The sequence below is a fragment of the Pteropus alecto genome, unplaced genomic scaffold (genome assembly GCF_000325575.1).
Source record: "Pteropus alecto unplaced genomic scaffold, ASM32557v1 scaffold42, whole genome shotgun sequence".
Classification (NCBI taxonomy): domain Eukaryota; kingdom Metazoa; phylum Chordata; class Mammalia; order Chiroptera; family Pteropodidae; genus Pteropus; species Pteropus alecto.
In genome coordinates, this window is record NW_006434825.1 from 11,944,177 (window position 1) to 11,968,151 (window position 23,975).

Consider the following 23,975-nt stretch of genomic DNA (forward strand, 5'->3'; position numbering starts at 1 on the left):
GATTTAAATCTCATGAAGTTTAGGTTGGACTTATTGCTTTCTAAATTAACGAAAGCAGGGGAGTACTGTGGTTAAGGAGATGCGCTTTGGAGTTAGATGGACCTGGGTTGGAATTCTTGCTTTGTTACTTGCTAACTGTATGACCTTAGGTGAGTTACTTATCCTCTCCGAGAACTTAGTTTCCTCATCTACAAAATGAGACCAATAATACTACCTACCTCTGGCATTATAGGGAAAGGTAAATGAAATAATGCATGTAAATGTTTTTGCAATGTATGGTACATAGTGAGTGCTTAGTAAGATTCAGCTATTGTTATAAGTTACAGTAAGGGTGAGAAGGAACTCATACAATAATTGGTCCTGATTGCAGCCTGTTAACTGTACATACCAGAAGATGAGGTAAGGGTTGTTTCTACATCTGAGAACTGTTTGGAGTAAGCCAACTCTGTGGCCCAGCCAACAAAGGCAAGTCCTGTAACTTCCACTAGATCCAGTGCTCTGGGCAAGGGCTCTTATGCTCATTTCACTCTTGTGCATTGATAAATGGCTTTCACTTCCCCAGTTAGAACTGGAACTCTGGAATAAAGTTTAGTGTGGCTGTCACTCAGTATTTGAGTTATCTGATACAACTCCGAAGTCGCAAAGTCCTCTATAACTAACCCTTTCTACAAAGTGTGAGCATATTATGCTCTTCTTTTTGAACTCCGCTGGGGAGGCAGCCGCACATTTTAGAGACAGGGTTTTTTCAGCTCTGACACTGAGGGTTGGTATCTTTTGGGGCCAGGGACATCGTAAGGGGTTCATGAGCACAGACCCATGCCTTTGACTCTACCTTTTGAATATTGACTACCTTTTCTACTTTGTTTTTCCAGAGAAAATGACGTGGCTGGTATTGATGTTAACATGGGCTGTCCAAAAGAGTATTCCACCAAGGTAAACTGAATTCTTTGTATTCTTCACAAATATAGAGTGCAGATTAAAGAGGACCAACAAGGCATGACAGCTAAGTATAGTACCCGACTCTGTACTGGATTCCATAATAGGTGAGGAAAATGTCCAAGAGGATATTATTAGATCAATTGGCAAAACTGGAATATGGACCATTGTAGATTAACTAAAAATACTGTATCAATGTAAATTTATAAAGTCGACAACTCTTCTGTCAGCTTAGAAAATACACACTGAATTATTTAGGGGTCAAAGGCTATGATATATATAACTTTACCCTCAAATGGTTCAGGAAAAATTGTATATATACAAACACACACACACACACACACACACACACACACACACACACACAGCACTTATGCCCAAGTAATGAAACAAATGATGTAAATGTTAAAAGAGAAAATGTGAATAGGACTTTCTTTTCATGAATAAAACCAAGACACACATTTTTTTTTAAAAAAAGTGAATGCAATACATTTGTCCCCATCGTCATATCAGAAGATCAGGCCAGAGTGCTAAGATAGCTCAGAAAGGAGCAGAAAGACAGCCCTTAAATTCGGGATCTTATAGGGGAATGCAGCCCTTGAGGAGGGGGTTTGGGACACTGCAGGCCGGAGGAGTGGTTCCAGCAGGGGCCTGGAGGCCAACATGAAGTAGAGACAGAGAACCTTGATTTAACCAGAGAGTTGGAGAGAAGAGGAAGCAGGGGAACACAGGATTGAAAATCTTGGTTTGAACCAGAGTAGCTGGACTTGGACTTTAGATATCTCTGGCCTTTTTTGAACAGAAAAGGCATGTGATCAGAAACTTAAGTTTCCTTCTCCAGCGGAAACCAATGTTGTTAGTTTCTTTTGTGACTTTCCAAATCTATTCCATGAGTAGAAATACTTAGAAATACTAATCTGGGAGCCATATGTCTTGGGGATTCAACTGGAAAGAGGCTAGAGGTGAGGACATAGATATAGGAGATGAGGATCCTGGGTCCACAGGAGAGAGACCAGGGATGGAGAGAGAAGCCCAAACAGAGCAGAATTTGACAAGACTTGGCTGACAAATGATTGTTGGACTTGGTGTGGGGAAGTAGGGTGAGTGGTGGGGGTAGAAGGGGAAAGACTGGCAGCCAGGAGGACACTTGGTCTTCAGTGTCATCGGGACTGCTAGAGGAAAAACATGCTAGGAGCAAATAACAAGGACGGCTTGGGGTTGGATATACGAGGCCCTGGAGGTGCTCTTGTAGGGCTGCCACTGGGAGCCTTATTGTAGGGCGTGTGGTCAGGGTCTGCTGTATAGACATAGCAGATGTCCTCTGAGCCCATTCTCAGAGTCAACTTCTGTGCTCTCAGGAGTCACATGGCCTGGGGACCTTTAGGCCAGGAGGCTGAAGACTGCCTCAGGGAAAGGCCCTTGGGATGCTCGAAGTCCAGAGGGCCGTGTAGGCAGCTTCTTCAAGGAATTATGGAGGTTTGACATTGTCTATGAAGAATCAAAAACTTTGGACTCTGTTTTGCTGTCTTCAAATTACTTCTTTGTGTTCCTGAATTATGTAAAGAGCAGAGTTGAAATTATTGGAATAATCTCCTCAAGACTGTGGAGTGAAAAGAGCAGGGAGCAAAATTGTATATGGTGTACTACCATTTATATACGGAGGTTGGAGAATGAGTATTTGTATATATTTATTTTTCTCTTCACAGAATATATTCAGAAAGACACACAAGAAACTAGCAATACTGGTTTCCCCTGGGGAAGGAAACTAAGTTTTTATTTGGTTTTGCATAGGGACTCAATTCCCATTGCAGGGGTGCTACTTAAAATAATTAACAACTGGCATAGCAGTGGCACCAACCAGTCAGAGCAGATAGTAGCAGTATGCCATACCAATACATACCACCTGAATATCCCCTGTCTTCTCATGGTTCAAAAATTGAAACCATATAAAAAGTCTTAATTGAAAAGTTTTCCATTTCTCAGAGAGCGAGAGTTCTTACTTTTTACCCTATTGAACCTTTAAAATTGTTCATGTGTTACCTATTCAAAAAAGCAAATAAGTTGAATAGAAAGGAAGGAAGGAAATACCAATTGAGAAAGCCATTGTTGTGGAAGGGGCAGTGAGATTGCTTTTTAGAGTTTGTGATTCCACAAGGGAGGGCCAGATTGTGTGTGAGCTGAAGAACAGATGGAGTCAGCATGTGTGGCCAGGACGTCCCTAAAGGCTCTGAGGTTTATATCTGTGGCCAAGTGTAGGCCAGGGCTAGTACTCTTCTGCCTTTCCCATTTTCCTCTGACATGCAGGCTCAGGCTGGCTGAGTCTGTGGTGGGTCAGTGTTCTCTGATTCTGATCTGTCATCCTTTTAAACATGAAATTAAATTGCGATCACTGAATTTAAACCTGAGCACAGACTGTGAGCATTCATTAACATGCAGTTTCTATACTGATAGCATATATTTATTGATTTGTTTTTCTCCCCTTCATCTTACTCATAATGGATTCAGATTTTTGACACTGCCCCATCATTAAAGTAATTTATACCATTGTCCAGAACTTGGATAATAATAGAAGAAAAGTACAAAAAAGCGCAGAAAAATCACCAGTAATCCCACCATCAAGAGACAACCGTTGTTAATGTCAAGATTCATGTGGCTTCACAGACTGTTGATTTCCATTGACTGGAGCTTTTGTTAGAGTTTGACATTGGTCGGGGTGCTCAGGACTGGGCCCATGTTACTGGCAGGAGAGAAAGGCCTGGACAAGGTTTGTAGGTTGCATATCTCTGAGTGGCTTTGCTGGTAGTGGCGGTACCAAAGCAAGTGATAGTAGGACAGGAAGAAGGTGCATTTGCTCTCATTTTAAAGGAAGAATGATGCATTATTTTTTTTAAGGACTTGGCAGATGGAGGAGTTTAATTTATTAAGACATTGAGACCCTGGGTGGGGAATGGGCGGTCCTGAAAAATGATTTTTGTAGAACCCACTTCTGGATAGATCCATAGCTTTTGTTATGGGGATCAGAGTGATGACTGTTATAATTCATGAAACTCTGATCCCTGGTGTCAGAGTGAGCACAGATACTGCAAGTGCTGGGGGGCTGCCGGATTGCCACACCATATTGCTATACTTTAGGAGAGGCCACCCTCCTCCAACTGTAAGAAGTCCCTTTGTATGCTTTTCCTTAGGGAGGAATGGGAGCTGCTCTGCTATCAGATCCTGACAAGATTGAGAAGGTAAGTCCTGCATGAGGGAAAGCAGAGGTCCTTAAACAGGAACTGGAGTACCTGGACCATCTACTCCCCTCCTCCGGATTTAGTGCATCGGTCACTCCACCTGGGGCCTGGAGAATTTTATAAAGGCTTCCCAGATTTTGATGTCCATTCAGGTTTGGGAACCCCCGAACAGCAGCCCTGGAGTTCCTTAAAAGCCCAGGGCTAGGGACATGTCAACTGAGAGCTGGGGGTGGGGTGGGGGGTGTTGAGGAGTCATTTAGAGGCTCTTCTGTATTGCCTCTCTCCCTTCTGAGATGACCATGAGCGCATAGGACAGGCTGCCTGTGGGTTGTGGATAGGCTCAGTGGCTGTAAGGGTGGCTGGGGGAAGATTGGCCTCTCCCAGGGGCCTTAACGAGCATGGCAGTGGTCCCCTGCATATTGATAGAATTCACCACCAGCCTTTAAGAGCAGGCTAGACCTGGGTCATATGAAACAAGCTGAAATTAGTCTCCTCTTCCTCAGTAATTCTGGTGGCTAGGTATATGAGGCTCTGAGGACAGGTTAGTGTTTGCCACCCAGTATTGTGAAGTACCAGGGCATATCACTCCCCTTGGGGTGACATTTTCTGCCATACCATATACACCTTTTACTTTCCTTTCTCAGTCAGTCAGCTCTCTCTTTGTTGCTCCTCTTAGCTCCTTTGACTTCCTTTCAATTCTCCATCTCCACTTCCCTCCTAGTGCCTCCCATAGGCTAGAGCAACTTGGGATAAGGCACTATCAATAAGAGCTGCCACTATTTGTGCTGGCTGCTGTGTCAGCAGCTCAACCGTATTTATTCCTCCAGCCTCCCTGTCTCTGGGATATAGGAAGGCCAGCATGTTTATGGGATAGGCACCTTCTTGTTTTTCTCATGTGTAGATAGGTACATATAATGTATCTGTACTGTATTCTTACTATTTGTAGAGTAATTACCTTTCTAAAGTATATTCCAGCATTTATTCCATTTGTTTCCCAAACTCCTTGAAGTAGACAGGGCAGGCATATATTATTTCCATTTGATCAAGAATAATAAAACTAAAGCACAGAGAGAGAAAAATAATTTGTTCAAGATCATGTACTGAATAAGTAGCAGGCAGAGCTGAGTCTAGAGCCATGGTCTTGTGACTTCTACCCCAGCATCAGTGTCCCGTTTTGATGGCATCTCAGGGTAAAGGTGCCAGGTGTAGTTTATAAGTGTCTAGCCACAGGTCACTAGACATCTGGACTTAGGAACCTCCAGTCAGACACCTGTGCAGGATGGAGTAGATGTGGACAGCTGTGGATGTCAACCTTATCCCTGTATTTAGGGGAGGGCCCCCTGTAGGAGATGTTTGCTTCACAACATGTGCACACGGGCATTTTGTTATCCTTCAGCCTCCTGGCTTCTCCCACTCACGCTGTCGGCTCTGTCCTCTTCACTGCCCCTCTTTGGGTACATTTCACATGTGAGGCTGCAGAGTTACATCCCACTTCAGAAGCTCAGTTTATTCTGCTCTTCTGTTTTGTGGGGTGGCCAGATGGGCCAGGGCAGACTAGTGGATGGGGTTTACCCCATGGAGGGGAGGTTTCAGGCTTCTGCAGTAAAACCAAATGGGACCTGGGAATAGTGGGCTGGAGTAGATTCAGACTCAAACTGTGCTGGCAAACTGGGTGACTTGGTTGAGAGTTTTGTGGTTCCTTCTAGGCTTGGTGTTTTAGGCCTGTGGTTCCATCTGTGGGAGCATTTCAGGACCACCTGCAGAATTTTTTTCAAATAAGGATGCTTGTTTTGGGGCGATGAAAAATTTTGGAAATAGTGGTGATGGTTGCACAACATTGTCAATTAATGCCACTGAATTATAGACTTAAAAATGGTTGAAATGGCCAATTTATATGATATATATTTTACCTCACACACACAAGAGATGCTATCTGTTGAGAATTCTGTCTACCCTTGGGTGGATAGGGGCAGGGAAGGAGTCTTTTGAAGAAAGACTTTTTAGTCTTTTGAAAAAGCTTCTCTGGTAACTCTAGTGTAGCCTCCCTGGATTAAGAATCTCAGTTTTAAACTCCTAACTCAGTGATTTTCTTTCTTTCAACCCTGCCCAGGATTCCTTGGGCCCCCTGGCTGCCTGGGGTGTCCCACTTGTACACACAGCACTTGGGCCATGGCTAACAACTGGCAGGGCCAGGACTTGCACTCAGTTGTCACTGATTCCCAATTTTATGCTTTTCCACCTTCTACCCAGCTCCCTCCAAAACCAGGGAAGCTAACCAGGTTCTGTTTTTCCTGAGTCAGCCAGTGGACCTGGTGAGATGAGCCTGCCTGTAGGTAGTGTGCTATTAGCTGCTCAGATACGGGCCTGTCTCAACTCCTTTTTCTCACAGATGTTCACACCACAGAGTCATGTGGTATGACTTGCATCTGGGAGAGTTGAGTCTGGGAGAGCTGGGCCCAGGAGAGTTTTATGCTAGAGCCTGGCCAGAAAGCAGACTCTAGTTAACCCCTTCTCCTCAGTGTGACCCTTGCAAGTAGCTAGGACTTTTAGTTACTAATTTCCTTCCTGGTCCTGAACACACACATGAAATAGATACTGAAGAAAGTGCTTAGAGCTACTTGGATAAAATATATCAAAAGGAAGTTCTGCAAAACAGAGAATTGGATCAAACTAGCTGATGTTGCTTAGATCACCAAATATCAGAGGATTCTAAGTCAACACTTGCAAAAGAACTTTCCAGAGACCATGCTGTCAGACTGAGAGAAAGGACTAGAGTGAGAATTTTTGTTAGGTATCTCAATGGGTCTGGCAGTCCCCCCTTAAAACATAGGTGTTCCTTTAAGGCCTGCCAGAGCAACCCTAGGACCTCAGGCCCAGTCTGCCTCCTGGAGCAGCACATGGGGCCTGTTCCTTCCTGCCAGTCACTGGCAGCTGCGCTGGGGCCAGCAGGCCTTGTCTCACCCATTATCTTTCCACGTGTCTGTCAGCCCAGGCTCTTGGCCTGATGTCTTCTGAGGGGCCTGCCTCAGCCTGTCCCTGAGAGAAAGGCCTCCTCCGCTGGTTCTTGCAGCCTGGCTCTCTGCTGCCCCTGCCTGTCTAGAACCAAGACTGGCAGCAGCTGCCTGCATGTCCTCTCTGCTCTGCTTGACAGCAACCCAGTTCTTGGAAGAGGGACCTTAGGATCACCTTCCCTCCAACTTGCCTGGCCCGATATTTTTGATGAGGGAAGAAGATAGCAATACCACAGACATGCAGTGTCATCTATACCTCTCTTGATCTCTGACCCTTAGGGGGTCTTGGTAAATGAATGAATGAGTGAATGGATCTGTATGCATGCCTGGGTAGAACCCAGTGATCCTTTGCCACGGCAAACATCAGAATCACCTGGAGAGCTTAAGAAATACAGAATCTTAGATCCCTGACACTTTCCTTCTTGATCTTTCTTTGAAGCCCTTTACAATTACTATGCAAAATAAACACTTTATAATATGTTGACTATGTTGTCTTTTCCTTTCCCAGTTTGATTCCTGTATATCTGACTCCCCTAAAGAGAGGGCTTTGTGAGGATAGGGCCTAGGACATGTAAAGCCTTCCTGTTCCTTAGTTCTGCAAGATTCTGGAACAGCACTCAGGGAACATTGCCTTTAAGCAGGAAAGAAGCTGTGAGCTGTGTATTCTCAACCAGGGCTAGGTCTCAGAATCATATTGAGTGTGTGTGGGGAGCGGGTGTTGGGCAGATTCTTTTGAAAACACATATTCCTGAGCTCTGCCCCTAGAGACTCATTCAGGAAATATGAGGCGGGATCTAAGATTCTGTATTTCTTAAGCTCTCCAGGTGATTCTGATGTTTGCCGTGGCAAAGGACCATTGTATTCTACCCAGGCATGCATGCAGAGCCATTCACTCATTCATTCATTTATCAAATATATGTATACCACTATGTGCCAGGCAAAGGGGCTGCTGGCGCTGGGGCTCTAGCATAGAAAAAAAGATAGACTCCTTCCCTCATGGAGCTTACATGTATATGTGTGCAACGGACACATTCATGTGGACACATACATGGATACAGACGTGTTCATGCCACTGGGACACACAGGTCTGTAGCAGAAGTAATTAGTATAAGCCATTGTGGTTGTTTGTTCCAGAAGAGGCAGGTGCTCTTGTGTTCTCTCTGCAGATCCTCAGCACTCTTGTTAAAGGGACACACAGACCTGTGACCTGCAAGATTCGCATCCTGTCATCGGTAAGGATGGTGAATTACTATTGAAGGTCCATTCTCTCTGGGGATGTTTATTTGAGGTGTCAATGATTTTTGAGGAACCGAATTAGGTTTGGAGGAGGGGTAGAGCTGAGCCCACTTTAGGAGCTGGCAGCTGCTCCCTCTGTGGCTTCAGTAACCACCCTATGTGGTCCTCTTCCTCAGCTGGAAGATACCCTGAGCCTTGTGAAGCGGATAGAAAGGACTGGCATTGCTGCCATCGCAGTTCATGGGAGGTGAGTGGTCACCTTTCTAGTGACTGACTTGCAGAGAGGTCTTCGGCCATCTTAATGATCCTTCACCAGGCCCTAGGTGACAATCAATTTCTCTCGTACATATACAGCCTATTGCTGCCTAGATCTTTGACACCCTGAGGGCTGTTTCTTTATGGGATTGCCTTTTTCTTTGTTTCATTCATTGAGCATCTACTGGTGGTAGGCTTTAGAGACAGAGAGACTGAGAGGAAGGAAAACTGCCCCTACCCTCAGGATGTGTAAATGGTAGAGTGAATGATTTGCTCAAAATTGCATCATGCAGCCAGGAAGTAGTGGAATTAGAACTCTGATTCTGAATCTCGTTTTATTACCACTACATTGAGCAATAGCTTCTCCCTCAAATGACCCCAGGCAATCTGCTATTCTTTTAAAGGCACTGCCTCTTTTGTCTGCCCCTATTATTCTTCCAGCTGTCACAATGGCTGCTTTAAACAGTCCTTGTATCTGTAGCTGTTGTGTTCTCTACTGAGACCTGAGAGGTTGCTGAAGGCTACTCTGGGTTTCCCAGTCAAATTTGCTTCCTGTGTCCAGGATATGCTTTCGTACAGAACCCCAGGCCAGTAGACTTTGGCAAGAGTGACCTCTCTTCTCTATGTGATGTCCTTTTTGGGTTCAACGGTCTTGTAAGAACAGCCCATTTTTTGCTAGTTGTAGCATTTTCTTATAGCATTTTCAGAGAAAGGAACCCAGAACTTTAATATATAAAACAGAAAAGCAGAGCTATACGGGTGGAAACCAGTGCTGGTAGAGGAGGGGTGAAAGGCTGTATACATCACACACCTTGAGGTAGCAGGCTCTGGGCTCAGACTGCGTGGTTTCAAATCCCATCTCTGATGCCTGTTGGCTGTGTATCCTTGGACAAATCTTTTTTTTTTTTTTTTTAATTTTTATGAGTTTATTTGAGCCAAACTGACAACATATGCCAGGAGCAAGATTTCAAACGCTCCCTTCTTAGACAAATCATTTAACCTCTCTGAGCACCACATTCCTCACATGGAAGTTAAGATAATTTCTGCTTTATAAGGTTGTTGTGGGGCTTTTATGAGATTGCGAATTTATAGCCTTGGCATAGCACCTGGCATATCGTATTCTCTGAATAAATACAGCTATTCATTTTCACCAGTAGTTGGAAACACTAGGAAGACAGAATTCAGTAAGTTTAAAGAGGGACTGTCCCGCCATCAAAACTGTTGAGGATGGGGTAGAACTGGCTGCTGGGGATCTAGGGAAGTAGAGGTGGAGGCTGAGTTGACAGAGTCTTCTGAGGCCCTGTGGCTCCTGACCCTTCTTGTTGAGGGATATAGCAGAGAGGACATACCCAGACAAGACCTGGGCAAGGGCTATCTGGTCAACCACCTCTCTTGCTTGTTCCTGAAAACAGCACAGGTCAAGGCTCACCTCAGCATCCCTAAGACTCACTGTCATTCACAAGAACTTCTTTCAGTTGACCCAGGGTATGGTCCTGCCTCCTCTGTGGCTCATTGTGACAGCCATGGTCTGTGGCCTGCCCTGACTACTGCGTCTACCTTGTGCCAGGTGCCTCTCCCTAGGATCAGCTGCTCAACCTCGCCTCAGCATAGGCAGCTGTATGGGAGTGGCCAGTCTGAGCAGTGGCAGCTGTTCCCAGTCCCTTGGGGAGGGCAGGACCGGGACAGTAGGGGCAGCATTCTTATGGCACTATCCCTCATCTCTAGCAGAGGTGAGGGGAAGCCAGGGAAAGGCAGCGTGACCTTGGGAGTCAGGCTACCCACATCAGCCCCGTGAAGCCATACCTCACCTGCAGGCCTCCAAGAGCTGGACTTGCCATACTCCTGTCCTTGATGGCCACATGACCTTCCTGAGGTTCACTAGGGAGGACAGTAAGGTTAAGTTGCCTAAGGTAACTGTGTAACTGCGACACGGCCTTTGGCACTCAGCCCTCAGCCTCATCTTTTTTGTTTATCTCCAAGGAAGCGGGAGGAGCGACCTCAACACCCTGTCAGCTGTGAAGCCATCAAAGCTATTGCTGAAACCCTCTCCATTCCTGTCATAGCCAAGTAAGCCTCCCTTCCTCATCATTTACTTTTTATGCCCCACCTTACTCAGAAGGGATTTGAGCTGGCATACAAAAATGGAAGGATATAGCATTAAAAAAATGACCTTAAGGGAAAAGAGAATAAAGGGTAGGATGAAAAAACGAAGTTGGGAATAAGGCTGACAAGTGCCTATCATGTCTGTCGGCCTCTGGTGAGTAGCTGATAAAGGTGTGCAGTAGCTAGGGGCCCAGGTTGGGTTGAGGGTAGGAGTGTTCAAGGGACAGGGAGAGCAAGAAGGTGGCTGCTGAAGCAGGCCTAGGAGAAGGTGATATTACACCAGAGTTAGATGTGCAGGGTGTAGGGTGAGAGGCCCAAACCAGAGCACACAGAGCTATGGCTCAGGAGTCATGAGGCTGGTCATAGTCTAGAGCCCAGACAAGCATTCTGGGCAGCTGTGGAACCAGGAATCTAGACTGGCAGGTGTGAGGTTCCCAGCCCAGAGGCTTGGTGTCCACTTGCCCCCAGGGAGCTGGCCTATGTGGGCCAGTGGGGAGTCCCGCTGATCCTTGCACCTTAGGATGGCACAGAACCTGATGGCAGGATAGGAGTAGGGAGGTTCCAAACCCCTGAAGCCCTGATAGCAGATTCGCCTGACTGGTGGGAGGGAGGGAGGGAGGAACAGGCTAAGGATGGGAATGGAGGCCAGGCCCTACCTTCCCCGGGCCAAGGAATTTTAGAGGTTTGGAGAGAGGAGGGCCACTCAAGACCCTGGACCCTTTTGCTGCTGCTGCCACCTGAGGGTTCCTCCATCCCTGACACTCTCCCAATTCTGTCTCTGTAAACAGCAGTTTACAAGGGGGCCCTTGGGGCTGCAGGGTGGCAGGATGGGAAATTACAACCAAAATGGGTCTCCTTCTTTCCTCTCATGGTCACCACTGCTCCTGTTCCCTCTCTAGGGTTTTGACCCAGCCTTTAGTGGGCATATAGGTGTTCCAGCCTGGGGGTTTCCTGTAACCCCAGTATCTACTTACAGGCCCATGTCTTCAGATGTAGGCTGGCTTTCCCCACAGTTTAGGATGAAGTAGAAGGAAGGTAAAATCTTGAGGATATCTATTAAGTGCCCGGCATGGTTTGGGCTACTTTCCTATATTATCTCACTTGGTGCTCCTGACCCCATAGTGGGGTGTGTGTGAGAATCTTCAGTCTCCCAAAGTGTGCACAGCTGAAGCACTTGGCCAAAGCCACACGGTTAATGTGAGGCAGACCTGGGAGTTGCCTTTTTTTTGAAAATGCTGGGACAAGAATGGGAATACCTCTCAACCCCCTGTTGCCTTTCAGTGGAGGATCTCATGACCACATCCAAGAGTATTTGGACATCGAGGACTTTCGACAAGCCACAGCAGCCTCTTCAGTGATGGTGGCCCGAGCAGCAATGTGGAACCCATCCATCTTCCTCAAGGAGGGTTTGCGGCCCCTGGAGGAGGTCATGCAGAAGTACATCCGATACGTACGTCTCTGCACTTTTTTGAAACAAACATTTCTCCCTGTCTGCCACATTCCTGCAGAAAGCTTTGGGTGAGGCCCCAGCTACCAGCTGTCAGCAGGCAGCCCTTGTCATTCTTCTCCTTTTCTTTTCAGTTCTGGTCATGTAGCATTGAACCTCCCTGGCTGTGATGTGAAGAGAGGGTGCTCCTTCTAAAGCTTCCAAGGTGTGGGGTCATAGCAAGGACCTCTGGATCCAGGACACTGTTGTGGCCCCAAACACATGATCTCTTCCTCACCCCCCACGCATACATGTACATGCACAATGACAATGGGGTCTGTGTCACTGAAGACACCCATGCAATGGGTTGGTGCCAGAGCAGCCAGAGCCAGGAGGAGCCATTGTAGCTGCTGTTGTTGACAGACTATCTCCATAGAGACTTCTTACCTGGTCATCAGTCCAAATCATATCTTGCTAATTCCCAGCATGCTTTAACCCCTGACTTAAGGTATAGCTAAACTTTAACCCTCTCCTTAGGGAAAGCTTTTTCTTCTTACTGGGAGCTTGATGGTAGTGCCATGGGCATTTCCCTGTAAAGGAATTTTTTTTGACAAGTTCACTTGCCCTGGCCCTTCAGCACAACCCTGGAACTTGGCGGGACTCTGATCAGCTGTGCATGTCTGTAGGCAGAGACAGCGAGTGGTCCTCGGATTCTTCAGTGAGTTGGGCTTGGGCCCTCACCCAGAGCAGACTTCCACCTTCCTCTTCAGTTTTGGGGCTCACACTCTCCTGGGAGGGTTGAGAGAGTCCAGATGGCTCTTCAAACCATGGCCATGCCTGGGCAGTTATGACTGCTGTGGCACGTGTGTGTCCCCAGGGCTGTGCAGGCTGGGGACAGTAGGAGGCCCTGAGGCCTGTGTCCAGAGTGGGGCGGCCTCTGTCCTAGAGTATCCCTTGTTTGATGCTACAGCCCTAATCCCTTGGTTTTGGGTGTCCTGTTGGGCAGGTTGGTGACCACTAGGTTCTCCAGTGGCCGGAGTTAGCCAAGGGCAAGGGGGCTTGCTTCAGCCCAGGTCAGCTGTCTAGCTCTTCTGGCTGGCTGGCAAGTCTGTGGCAGAGAGGACACGTTCAATTGTGCTGAGCTTGCTCACTGGGTGAAAGGTGATGCTATCATTCTTGCTCAGCCTGACCTTTGGCAGCTTCTCAAGAGTGTGTGTCGTCCTGGAGAAAGGGAGTAGCTTTCGAGCATAGGTGGGGCTGTTTCTGGTCCAGCCAAGTGCTGTCTGTTCCAAATAAACTGAATCAAAGCTTTGCTGTCAGCCGGGGCTTACCCACATATCCCTGCTTTGTCCTGAGTGTGCCATGGCACATTCCCAATCACTGAAAACATAGGCCTAGTGGTGATATTAGAAGAGTGTAGGGGCCAAGGGGTTAGAGGGAGTTCTGGAGGGCTGGGGCACCCTTCGCCAACACTCTCCTGCCCACCCCACGCCAGGCAGGCTCTTACTGGTACCCCGGGCAGTCAGTTGTCTTATCTCCCTGAGCCTGCACTTCTCAGTCTGTGAAGTAGTGGTGACAGTTGAACCTCATGCTTGTATAGCTCAGTGAAGTGACAACACGTGTGAACATAGTCGGTAGATGGGGCTGTAGGGGAATTTGGAGACAGGCCATTTAAGATGTGGCAAGGGAAGGTACCCACCGTGGTTGTAAGGAATAGAAGAATTTCACCCCTGTCCTGGGGCTGGTTCTGCCACAACAGAATTTGGCTTCTTCCCGCTCCCTGCCTTGGAGGATGCTTTCTGGCAGGTCCTCCGTGGTTGCCTATGGTGGTTGAAGCAGGAGGGGCTCCCAGGTGGGCAGCAGGTGGGCTCATGTCAGTTATTCTCTCAGGCCGTGCAGTATGACAACCACTACACCAACACCAAGTACTGCTTGTGCCAGATGCTACGAGAACAGCTGGAGTCACCCCAAGGAAAGTTGCTTCATGCTGCCCAGTCTTCCCAGGAAATTTGGTGAGAGGGACAATGGGCTCTCCTTGCAGACACGTTGCCCAGGCTTAACCCTGAGCCCTAGGCTGACTCTACCAGGGGACAAGTGACACAGCTTCTGGAGATTGATGTGCAGGAGTGGGGTGGTGCTACAGTACTACAGCTTTACCTCGCAGAATAGCTTTCAAAGCTTTGGAACTTTCCATCCCTGAAGTGATCCTCAGCAGCAAGCATTTTGGGAACTAGGGCACTAGTTGGACGGAGGAATGTGAGGGCTGGGCTTGGGAATTCCTGTGGAGGAATGGGCTTTTCCAGTAACAGATCTATCACATGCCATGCCACCAAGACTCAATTGTCAAGAGATTTGGGGTTACAGAATGGAGCCCTTGGCCTGAGCCTGCACTCACAGCCCATCACTCTGCAGTCTGACAGGCCACCCCTTGCTCCTCTAGACCTAGTATAGCTCCAACTCAGGTGGTTGACATTGGGAGCCCCTCACAACCTGACCTCCTGCTTGCTCCCACAGCTCTTTATTTACGCTTTTCCCCACCTCCATGGATCTGTGCTTGTACTGGGTCTTCTGCCTGAATGCTCTCTCCCCCACATGTTGGTTGTCTATATCCTCCCTCCTCTGAAGAAACCTTAATGAACCACTCTCACCTCCAGATATTCATCTTCGCCAATGTCTTCCAGCCCTCAAGATGCTTCCTAGAAAAGCCTTGCCAGAACCCTCCTTGTGAGCTCAGGAGTATAATTTTCAAGATTATAACTGTAGCTCTGGGTGGTACCTCAATTTAGGTGAGGCCTAACTGCTTGTGGCCGGGGCAGGAAGTGGAGAACCACTCAGTGGTCAGGCCTCTGTCTCTTCCGCCCGTGGGCCCACATGAGGACGCGGCTATGCATACCTCCGGTGCTTGATCAGTGTAGGTTAGCTCACTCACTGCTGGCTGGGGACACCTGCCTGTGTGCTCTTCCTTGAAAGAGAAGCTGGGCTTGGGTGGTAGAGGTGACCTTTAGAATGTTTTCCACCCAGCCCTGCCTGCCCTCCAGTGTCCACCCTCAGGGGCCCACATTCACTGTCCACCTGCCACTCCAGGCCGATCCTAGGGGTGGGTAGAAGGTACCTTCTGATGGCCAGGTCCTAGTGGTGGTTTGGTGTGTGCTGGGGGGCATTCCTCAGGGGTGGGGCCCTGGGCTCCCGCAGTAGTTCCCTAGATGCTGGCTCCCCTTAAAGGGCTTGCACTGTTCTACTTGTCTCTCTGTAGTGAGGCCTTTGGCCTTGGTGCCTTCTATGAGGAGACCACACGAGAACTGGACGCTCGGCGGGCTGAGCTCTTGGCCAGGACCCCAGAAGAGGCAGGGGATCCGGCTCAAGACACCTCTGATGTCATTAAGATGGCTGTCAAATTTGACCGGTAGGTCTCCAGCGTGGCTTCAGTTTGGGCTAGGGCCAGTGCCTTTGGGCTGCCTGGCCCAACAAGCTGGCTGTTGTACATGGTTAATGGCAAGCAGACCACAGGTCACTTTGGTTTGTACCCTTGTTCTCAGTTTTCAACAACTCAAAAAAAACACTTTGGAGAAGATAGTCCCTGAAAGCCTAGGCAGTGCTGTCAGGGTTGGACATGTTTTCCCCAGGGTGACTGAACTCTACCCTTGCCCTCACTCACTACCCGCTCCCACAGCTCGGGGTGGGAGGACTTGTCTCCTTCTGTCCCTGAAAGTCTATGCTTTTTCCCTGGCCCTGAAGAAGGAGCTGCCTACAAGAGACTCTCTAGCAGCAGTGAGACCCTAATCCTTATCTGGCTGTGTGACCCCTGCCCACACTGGCTGCTCCTCACCAGCCCTGTGGTATCTTCTCTAGGTAGAAGTAGCCTCAGGCCAATTACTACCTCAGACTGTGACTCAGCTTTAATTGGGGCCCTCATCCTTGTCCTCTGTAATCTGGGATCTGAGCCTTTCTCAGGTCCACAGGCCCAGCCCAGAAGCCAGTCTTGTCTGGCAAGGGCTGGGGAGGAAGGGTGTGGGAACAGCTGTTGGGCAGTCATATTCAGGGGGAGCTCCTGGTGGGAAGTTGCAACATGATGCAGACTGACTCTGAAACCAGATTCCACTGTGTCTAAAGCAGCAGTGGATCATTCTGACACTCGGCAGACATAGTTAGGTGGGTGCTAAGCTAGATCCCTGAGACAATGGTATGGCTACCTGTGTTTCTCAACCCCGTCCACTTCCTCCTGATCTTGTCTTGAGAGTCAAACTGGACTTACCTTCTTGGCTGTCAAAGACTGTTTTCTAGGCTGGAGCTCATACTGCTAGAGTTAACTTCCCACCCCAGTTCCCTAAGCATGGTGAAGCCCATCTTCCCTTTAGGTAGAACGCAGGCCCCAAGTTGCCGGTAGGACAGAAATGGGAGGTCAGGAGAATAGTACATGAACTTAGGGCAGCAGCGTGATGTCTCAGTTCCTGCAGCTCCTATCAGGAACTGAGTGGGGCCCCTGCTGAGTAACGGAGCGGTGATGGCCGTTGGGCCTGACTCCTTCTCCTTTTTCCAGGAGAGCATACTCACCCCAGATCACCCCCAAGATGTGCCTGCTGGAATGGTGCCGGAGGGAGAAGTTGGCACAACCTGTATATGAAACCGTGAGTTCCTGGCTGTGTGGCTTGCCCTGCATCCAGCCCCACAGACTTCCCACAGCTGGTGCCATCACCCCTAGCACACCCACAGCTCATACCCTGGACTCCAGACCTCTTGGCTGGAGCCGGGCTTTGCCCTCTTTGGGCATGCATGAGTTACTGGTGGCTGGGCTAGTTGCTGATAATGCCTTTCCTTTGACAGTGGGCCTGTTGTCTAATTGTGGCTACTTTCATAAAACGGAACTAGTGACTTAAGTAAAGGGCTGCCAGTGGTGTTACTTAGGCAGGGGAGATGTCTCTGGGAAGAGCCAACTGGCTTGGGAAAGGGTGCTCAAACCTAAAAGTTAGACATGTTTTTGGACCAGGCCTCAGCCAATGGGGCACAGAATTGGGCTCCAGACACAGGGTCCCTCAGTGAACTTTGAGATAGGATTGCTCAACTTCCTTTGGTCCCCATGGCCATGCCTTGTTTAAGTTGCTCTGTCTCTTTTGAACTGGACTTCTGACCTCCAAGCTTGTACCTTTTGGGCCTTGTGTCCTCCTCTGCCAGAGTGACATTTCCAAAGCGAATCTGACCTCTACCTCCCTTGCTCAGGTCCTCATCAGCTCCTCAGTGCCTTTGGGACCAAGCCCTAGTACCTTAGCACAGAGCATGAGACTGCTCCCCCAACCCCGCCTGCTCTTCTGCTTCAAGTGTCATGCACTCAGCTCTCTGCTCTGCCTTATCACCTGGTCTCTCTGCCAGATGCTGTCTTCTTTGCCCCAATCCTTGTCCCCTCTTACCCCTTTGCCATCTGGTGGACTCCTCATTTGGAGGACACTCCATAGTCACACACAGCTAAGGGCTCTGATGGTCCTTTGTGTAGGTGCATGGCAGAATTCCTCTGATATGCTGCAGTGTCATTGTCTGTTTGTGTATCCACCTTTCTTCCCTGGAAAACGTACTAGACATTTCTGCTGGGGAGGAGCATGTGGTATAGGTAGCTTTCATTTGACTTAGGTGGAAGGACTTCCTTTTCTTTGCCTTCAGTGTGACCCTGGCAGGTGGGCTTCCGGGGCTCATTCTTCTTCCCCTCATGTTGCCATCCCTGTTTCCTTTGCTCTCTCTGTACCAGGTTCAACGCCCCCTGGATCGCCTCTTCTGTTCTGTTGTCACTGTTGCTGAGCAAAAGTACCAGTCTACCTTGTGGTGAGTTTCCTCATCAGTGGGCTAGCATTGGCTTAGGAAGGTTGGGTGGATGGTGTACCTTGCCAGTAGCATCCCTGGGTGATGACCCCTTCCTCAGTTTTGGCAGAATCTGTGCCAAGGGTATTGTAAAGTCAGACCTCACAGCCTCTAGTCCTGCAATCTGTCTGCCCATCTGCCTCAATCCCCTATCCCTCATCTTCCCAGGGACAAGTCCAAGAAACTGGCGGAACAGGCTGCAGCCATCGTCTGTCTGAGGAGCCAGGGCCTCCCTGAGGGTCGGCTGGGTGAGGTGAGCACCTCCTTGCACAAACGCAAGTGGGAGGCCCCTGACCAAGACCCTGGGGGGCCCAGAGCTCAGGAGCCAGCAATGCCTGGGGAACTGTGCAAGAAGCTCTTTGTAGCCTTGGGAAGTGGTAAAGAGAGCTCTCTGGAAGGCTGGTGACCACTGTCCCTACCTCGGTGATCCTTTCCATGAGCCTGGCCCTAAGATGACTTAGGTACAGAGCATGAACCAGAGAGCTATTGGAGAATTTGCTGCCTCTGCCTGACAGGAGTTAAGAGGTTCTGGCTGGGCCATCGGCCTGGAACATGGGACAAGGGGTGCCCAGAGCGCCCATCTCCTTTGGTAGGTCTGATTGCAGGGCCAGGTTCCCAGTGATCTCAGTATTTTCTTTGAAAACGGGCTTTTCAGGTGGAACCTCCCCAACCTGATATTGGTACAGTGCAATAAAGACACCCTCCATCCTCACCCATGGCTGGCTGCTTTAGCCTTGATCATCTTCACACATGGACTGATGGCCTGGCATAATTATTCTACTCCCACCCACAGTGCAGAGCTGGAGCTTCCTAAGGCTTACCTTTTATCCATCCTTATGGGTCTGGATGGAAGTAAGAGACAGGGCATCTCACCTTTAATGTTCATTGGACTTGGCTGAGTCAGGAAGGCCCAAGAAGCCCATTTTACTGATGGTAAACCTGAGGCAATGGCCATCAGTTAGTTGGCTTTCCTGATGAGAAGTGATATGGGATCTGGGGCGATGATTAGGATATCTGGTACCCCAGCAAGGGACCAGCTCAGGCGAATGTGGGTACTGGGTCTGACCCTCAACAACTGTCTGGAGCTCAGACCTGAGGTGCTTGCTCTGGTTAGAAGATACTGGAGACTGCTGATTACAACAATTTGGGGCCCTTGAGATTGCCCGCCCACGCCACTGCCCCCCTTTCACCTCCACCATCCCGTTTGGGCCGGAAGGAAGTGGCAGATTCTCTTTAATTTCCTTCTGGCAGTAAGAAGCAAACAAACGGCTACCACAACTCAACTTGTGGGGCCACCCCCGCTTACTGGGAGGGGCGTTCTGACCAAAGGTCTCTGCCCAGTGCCGCCCCTGCTTCCTCAGCTGTAAACATGTTGCTTCTCCTCCCCTTTTTCAAGCTCCGTGGGGAGGGGGGATTCCTCTCTGGTCCAAGGCCATGTTCCTCCCATCTCCCCCAGGGTAAGGCCCCTGTGCCAGCCACCAGCGCCTGGCTCTGTGGCCTGAGTCAAGGGTTGGGCAGAGGTCTCTGTCTCAGTCCTGGAGGTGCCCCTCCTGGCACCCACATTGCTCTTCTGTATGCAGATAAGGATACCACACTACCAGTGGCCTCCTAGAGCCCATTGCTATCTGACCTTGGGCAAGTCACTTCTTGTCCTCTCTGGGCCCAAGGGCCCTCCTCTGAGAATGGGATCAACTGTTCTCTGCCTGCTTGAAACTGGCTGGAGGATAAATAGGCTAGCCCTGTGATAGTTCACTGTGTGGCTAATGGGGTCAACTCCATGCTGAGGCTGCCCTAACTGCCCAGCCCAGTGGTCCCAGAGAAAGGGCCCCACCCAGGAGAGTGACAGGCTTAGTCCAGCCTCAGCCATCAAGCTTTAGGCATAATTTATTTCTGATTTTTTCTTATAAAAAACTCTCAGTGAAAATACCTTTGCCTTTCCTCATACCCCGACTGGAACAGGGCAGACAGAGAGGCCCCAGTAGACCCCCAGGCATCCTGAGACAGTCAGAGCTTGTGGGAGGACTCTGTGTTGGCCAGGCACTAAGTGAATTAAGATCCACTTCTTCCCTGATGGGGCTGGGCTTTGTCCTTAGCCCTCTTTGCCCACCATTGTGATTTTCTGGGGAAACCCCTGCTCTGGCAGGGTCAGGTTCATTTCCGGGCTACGGAGAAGAGGCAGGGTAGAGGTCAGCTGCTAAGATAGAGTCTGGAGTGTGGGGACTTTGAGGGCCCAGGAAAAGCATTGTGGAGAGGGTCATTCACAGGGGAGCAGGTGGGGAGTGGCTAGTGCGTGTTCCATGACTAAGGATGTCTGATAAAGATCCTGGTTAAATATGGTCTCAGTTTAACACACCTCAGTGATACATTCCCTGGTCTCAGAGTGACCTGCCTAAGTCCAGGTACTGACTGGGAGGACCCAGTCAGTTCTGAAAGCTCCACCCACTGTTCTTATCATGCCCACCTTAAACTAAGGCCACTTAGACACCCAAACCCCTCTCTGGACTAGTGGCCACAACACTTATCCATCTATTCCAGCCACCTGGATTAAGGACTTACTCTTAGCTCATCACATTTTGGGGATAAATGATTTTGACATGAACATGAGAGGGAGGAATGAGTAAGGCTAGAGAATGTGACAGGTCTTCCGAAGACCACAGCAAGAAGACTGGACTTGTGCAGATGAGTGGGGAACCTCTTACCCCTGCAGTCCTGCACTTAGTTCCTTCCAGGTGTCACTCTTGTTCACAACTGTACCACAGCTCTCCACTGTCCTCTGGATCGAGTCCAAACTCCTCAGCTTAGCATTCGAGGACAAAATGCTAACCCTGCCTTCTGGATCCTGTGCTGACTTTTTTTGATTGTAGTCTGCCAAGATTGGGAGCTGCTCAAGGGCAGTCCTTGTGTCCCCTATGGCCAGCCTTGGTATGGGGATGGGGAGCAGGCACTGAAGAAGAACCAAAATCAAGACATTGGGCAGGAGAGGTGGGTGGCATGGAGAAGAACTACTTTGTAAACTCTGACTTTCCTCCAAGGGTCCTGTTTCCTCTAATGTGGAACAAGAAGAGCTGGACTCAGCTAAGCTGTACCATCTCATGGCTCAGAGGCCGCAGGAGAGCCTTCAACAATGGGAGCTCAGAGTCAGGCCTATGGCAGCTGATGAAATAGATGGCTTTCCCTAAATCTCAGGCCTGGCTGGCATTCACACAGGAGGGAGGTTGTACAGAGACCCACACAGTTTTTTTCTACTAGCCAGCCCAGTCAGGTTCTGTATACAGCACTAGTCCCCTGGTTTTCCTGGTTTCATAGGGCTCTCAGAAGGCTGGAGGCGAGTCAGATGGCCTTCTGCCATCTAAGAGAGCTTTGGAGCTGGCCTGAGGAAGAGCTCATGGGGGAGATCCTAGTCTTAGCTGAGGAAAAGGGGTGGAGAGAGTTCATATATTGGTGTGTGTGGGAGCATCACAGCCTGTAGAGCTCCCAGCCATTGCTGCCTTTCTTAGAAAGGTGGTAACACTCTTCCTGAAGTTGGTGTCCACCCCTGCCCCAGCCCTTATCACTCTACATTGGGTTCTCAGTTTCCTCCAGACCAGAAATCTTCCCCCAGACCTGACCTCCTCTCAGTTTTCTCCACTTGCACATTGGCTGGGAACACAGCTGCGTCACGGAGCAGTTGATGAGCGAGTGAATTTTTAAAGCCATCTACAGCTTCTGTGGTTCCTTCCTAGCAGTGGGGCTGACAGGCCCAGGGTCTCCCTCTTACCTTCCCCCTGGCCTGGCTGGCTGAGTCCCTGGTTCAGGTAAAGTCATGTCTAGAGGGCAGAGAGGCTAGATAAAGGTCCATTTTCTCGATCCAGATGATAACCTGGGAGGTATGTATGTGTGGGGGCAGGGAGAAACAACCTGAAACTGCATTGTTTTATGGGGAGGGGGAGGTGAGCTGGCCAACCTTCTGGGGCCTTTTACTATACCAGGGTCATGTTACATGTGCTACTAATTGGCAGGCCAGCCATCTGCCTGGGGCAGAAGCCTGCTAAATTAGTTGCTTTTGGCCTCTAAGTTCCATACTCAGCCATTCAAAGTCGGAGATCCTTTGAAGGCAGGACAGTTTATTTGGAAGATGTTACACCTACATAATGCCATTTGCTCCCTCTCCTCCATCACTGTTATCCTCTCCTGCCTCTAACCTTCTCCCAATCCAATACAGTGATTCACCTAGAATTCTGAACATGGATGTCCCCTGTTCTAAACCCTTCTGTAGCTTCCACTGCCCTCAGGATAAAGTCCAGATATCTTGCAGTGCCCTGTAGTACTCTGTCCATTCATCCACCTTTACCTTTGCCTTCTGCTCACTGCATGTATTTTCTGGTCCCCAAGTCTTCGGAAATCTGTTCTCTGGAACCATCTTCTTCATCTCTTGCCCATCTCTCCAATTCATACTTAGCCCTGTGGAGGACCTGTAGCCAGGGTGATTATGAACCTTCTCTGAGCTGGCACAGCCCTAATCTCTTTACACAGTGATTATAGATTTGCTAGTTCCCTCTCTCCCACCTCTAAAGGGAGACTAATTTACCTCTGTATCCCCAGGTCCAGGACAGGTATGTGTACAGAGCCCTGGGCAGGAAAAATTTTCTGACCTCGGGGTTGAACCAATCCAAGATAAAAGTTTCATTTGCTCTGGACATTCCCTGTCCTGACCTAAGACCTAGTTAGGCTATCCCTACCGCTCCCTGGTAGTTCAAGTATCACATATTGAGACATCTCTGCAAGGTGCTCCACCTTGCTCTCTTCTCCCAAGGGCTTTTTGTGGGCAGTGTAGGATGTGCCTGAACTCAAGCCTTTGAGAGGGACATAGCATCCTGGGTTTCTCAGCAACTCGCCTGTAGGGATGATACGCCCTGCGGGGTCTGGAGCTAGGGGAGTTGGTCTCTCAGGCCTCTCCCAGCTCCCCGGTCAACCCTGCGCCTTGGAGCATCCCTAAGTAAACAAGTCAGGCTCAGCGTTCCCGGTTCCCGGGCACCAGCCCCATCTCAGGCCCCAGGAGGCCGCATCTTGGGTCCTCTTGGGGGAAGATAGGCCTGGGGAGGGGCCAAGAGTAAAAACCGTTCTTTAGACACAGTGTCACTTCCTCTCCACTAACAGCCGCTCGGTTTGGGTATCACAATCCCTCCTGCTTTCATGGATGTGCTCTGAGATGCAGAGGTCAGGGTCCTTGAGTGGCTCGAGTTCACGACGAACTTTCCGGTTCAGTATTCCCAACTTCTCGCAGGGGACAGATTATGCCTGTCGGGCTTTCCCGAGGCTTCGAATACACCGGCAGTGCTCGAGGTATCAGCTGCCAGGCCGGCTCGTCAGGGCGGACAAAGGCGCAGCCAGAGAAGCGCGGGAGCCGTCCCCGAGCTCAGATTCGGGACTTGTGCAGCCCACGTCTCTATGTGCCCCGTCCCACGCTAGTTGGAGGCTCGGTCGGTCCCCACCTTCTCGAGATCCCGCCATTAGAGTCGGGGTGGGATGAGGGCGTGAGTGGCGTTCACGTCAATCCTCCGGTACCCTGATATCCTCCCCAAACCAGCCAACCGAAGTGACCCTTCAGTACCGTGTCACCGAACTTATAACCCTAGTGCTCCGGCGCCCCTTCCTGGATGTGAGCTACACCCAGGAATAGTCTCAGATTGGCGGGCGGTGGGCTCCTTAACCCAATTAGGACTATCGGCATCACACTCGGGTGCGGGAGCCTGGTTTAGGAGTTGGGAAGGGACTAGAAGCCAGACTACAACTCCCAATGGGTAGCGGGGCTAGCCAGCTCTGCATATTTACGTGATTTCCTTCTCCGGGAGGGGGAGTCACGCGGTAGGCTGGTGAGTGGGCGGGGCCATCGGACTAGCCCGCGGCTCCAGTGGCCTATGGGCGGCCGGGTCAGATGGGCGCGCTGTAGGG

The 23,975-nt window shown here is 49.6% G+C and overlaps 1 protein-coding gene across 5 annotated transcripts in view; it reads left to right on the forward strand.

Annotated features, from left to right (window-relative positions):
• The window catches only part of DUS2 (dihydrouridine synthase 2), a 37,524-nt gene extending 18,731 nt beyond the window's left edge, over positions 1-18,793 (forward strand). For 3 of the 5 annotated variants that reach the window (XM_015587783.2, XM_015587784.2, XM_025045326.1), the window contains 11 exons: positions 873-933; positions 4,122-4,169; positions 8,347-8,412; positions 8,593-8,663; positions 10,652-10,738; positions 12,056-12,224; positions 14,091-14,212; positions 15,454-15,603; positions 16,738-16,825; positions 17,935-18,008; positions 18,213-18,450. In XM_015587783.2, coding sequence (XP_015443269.1) covers positions 873-933; positions 4,122-4,169; positions 8,347-8,412; positions 8,593-8,663; positions 10,652-10,738; positions 12,056-12,224; positions 14,091-14,212; positions 15,454-15,603; positions 16,738-16,825; positions 17,935-18,008; positions 18,213-18,450 — 1,174 coding nt within the window. Of the gene's footprint in view, positions 1-872; positions 934-4,121; positions 4,170-8,346; positions 8,413-8,592; positions 8,664-10,651; positions 10,739-12,055; positions 12,225-14,090; positions 14,213-15,453; positions 15,604-16,737; positions 16,826-17,934; positions 18,009-18,212 lie in introns of all 5 variants that reach the window. The other 2 variants (XM_006909790.3, XM_015587782.2) reach the window with 1 other exon arrangement.
• The last annotated feature ends 5,182 nt before the right edge of the window (positions 18,794-23,975 follow it).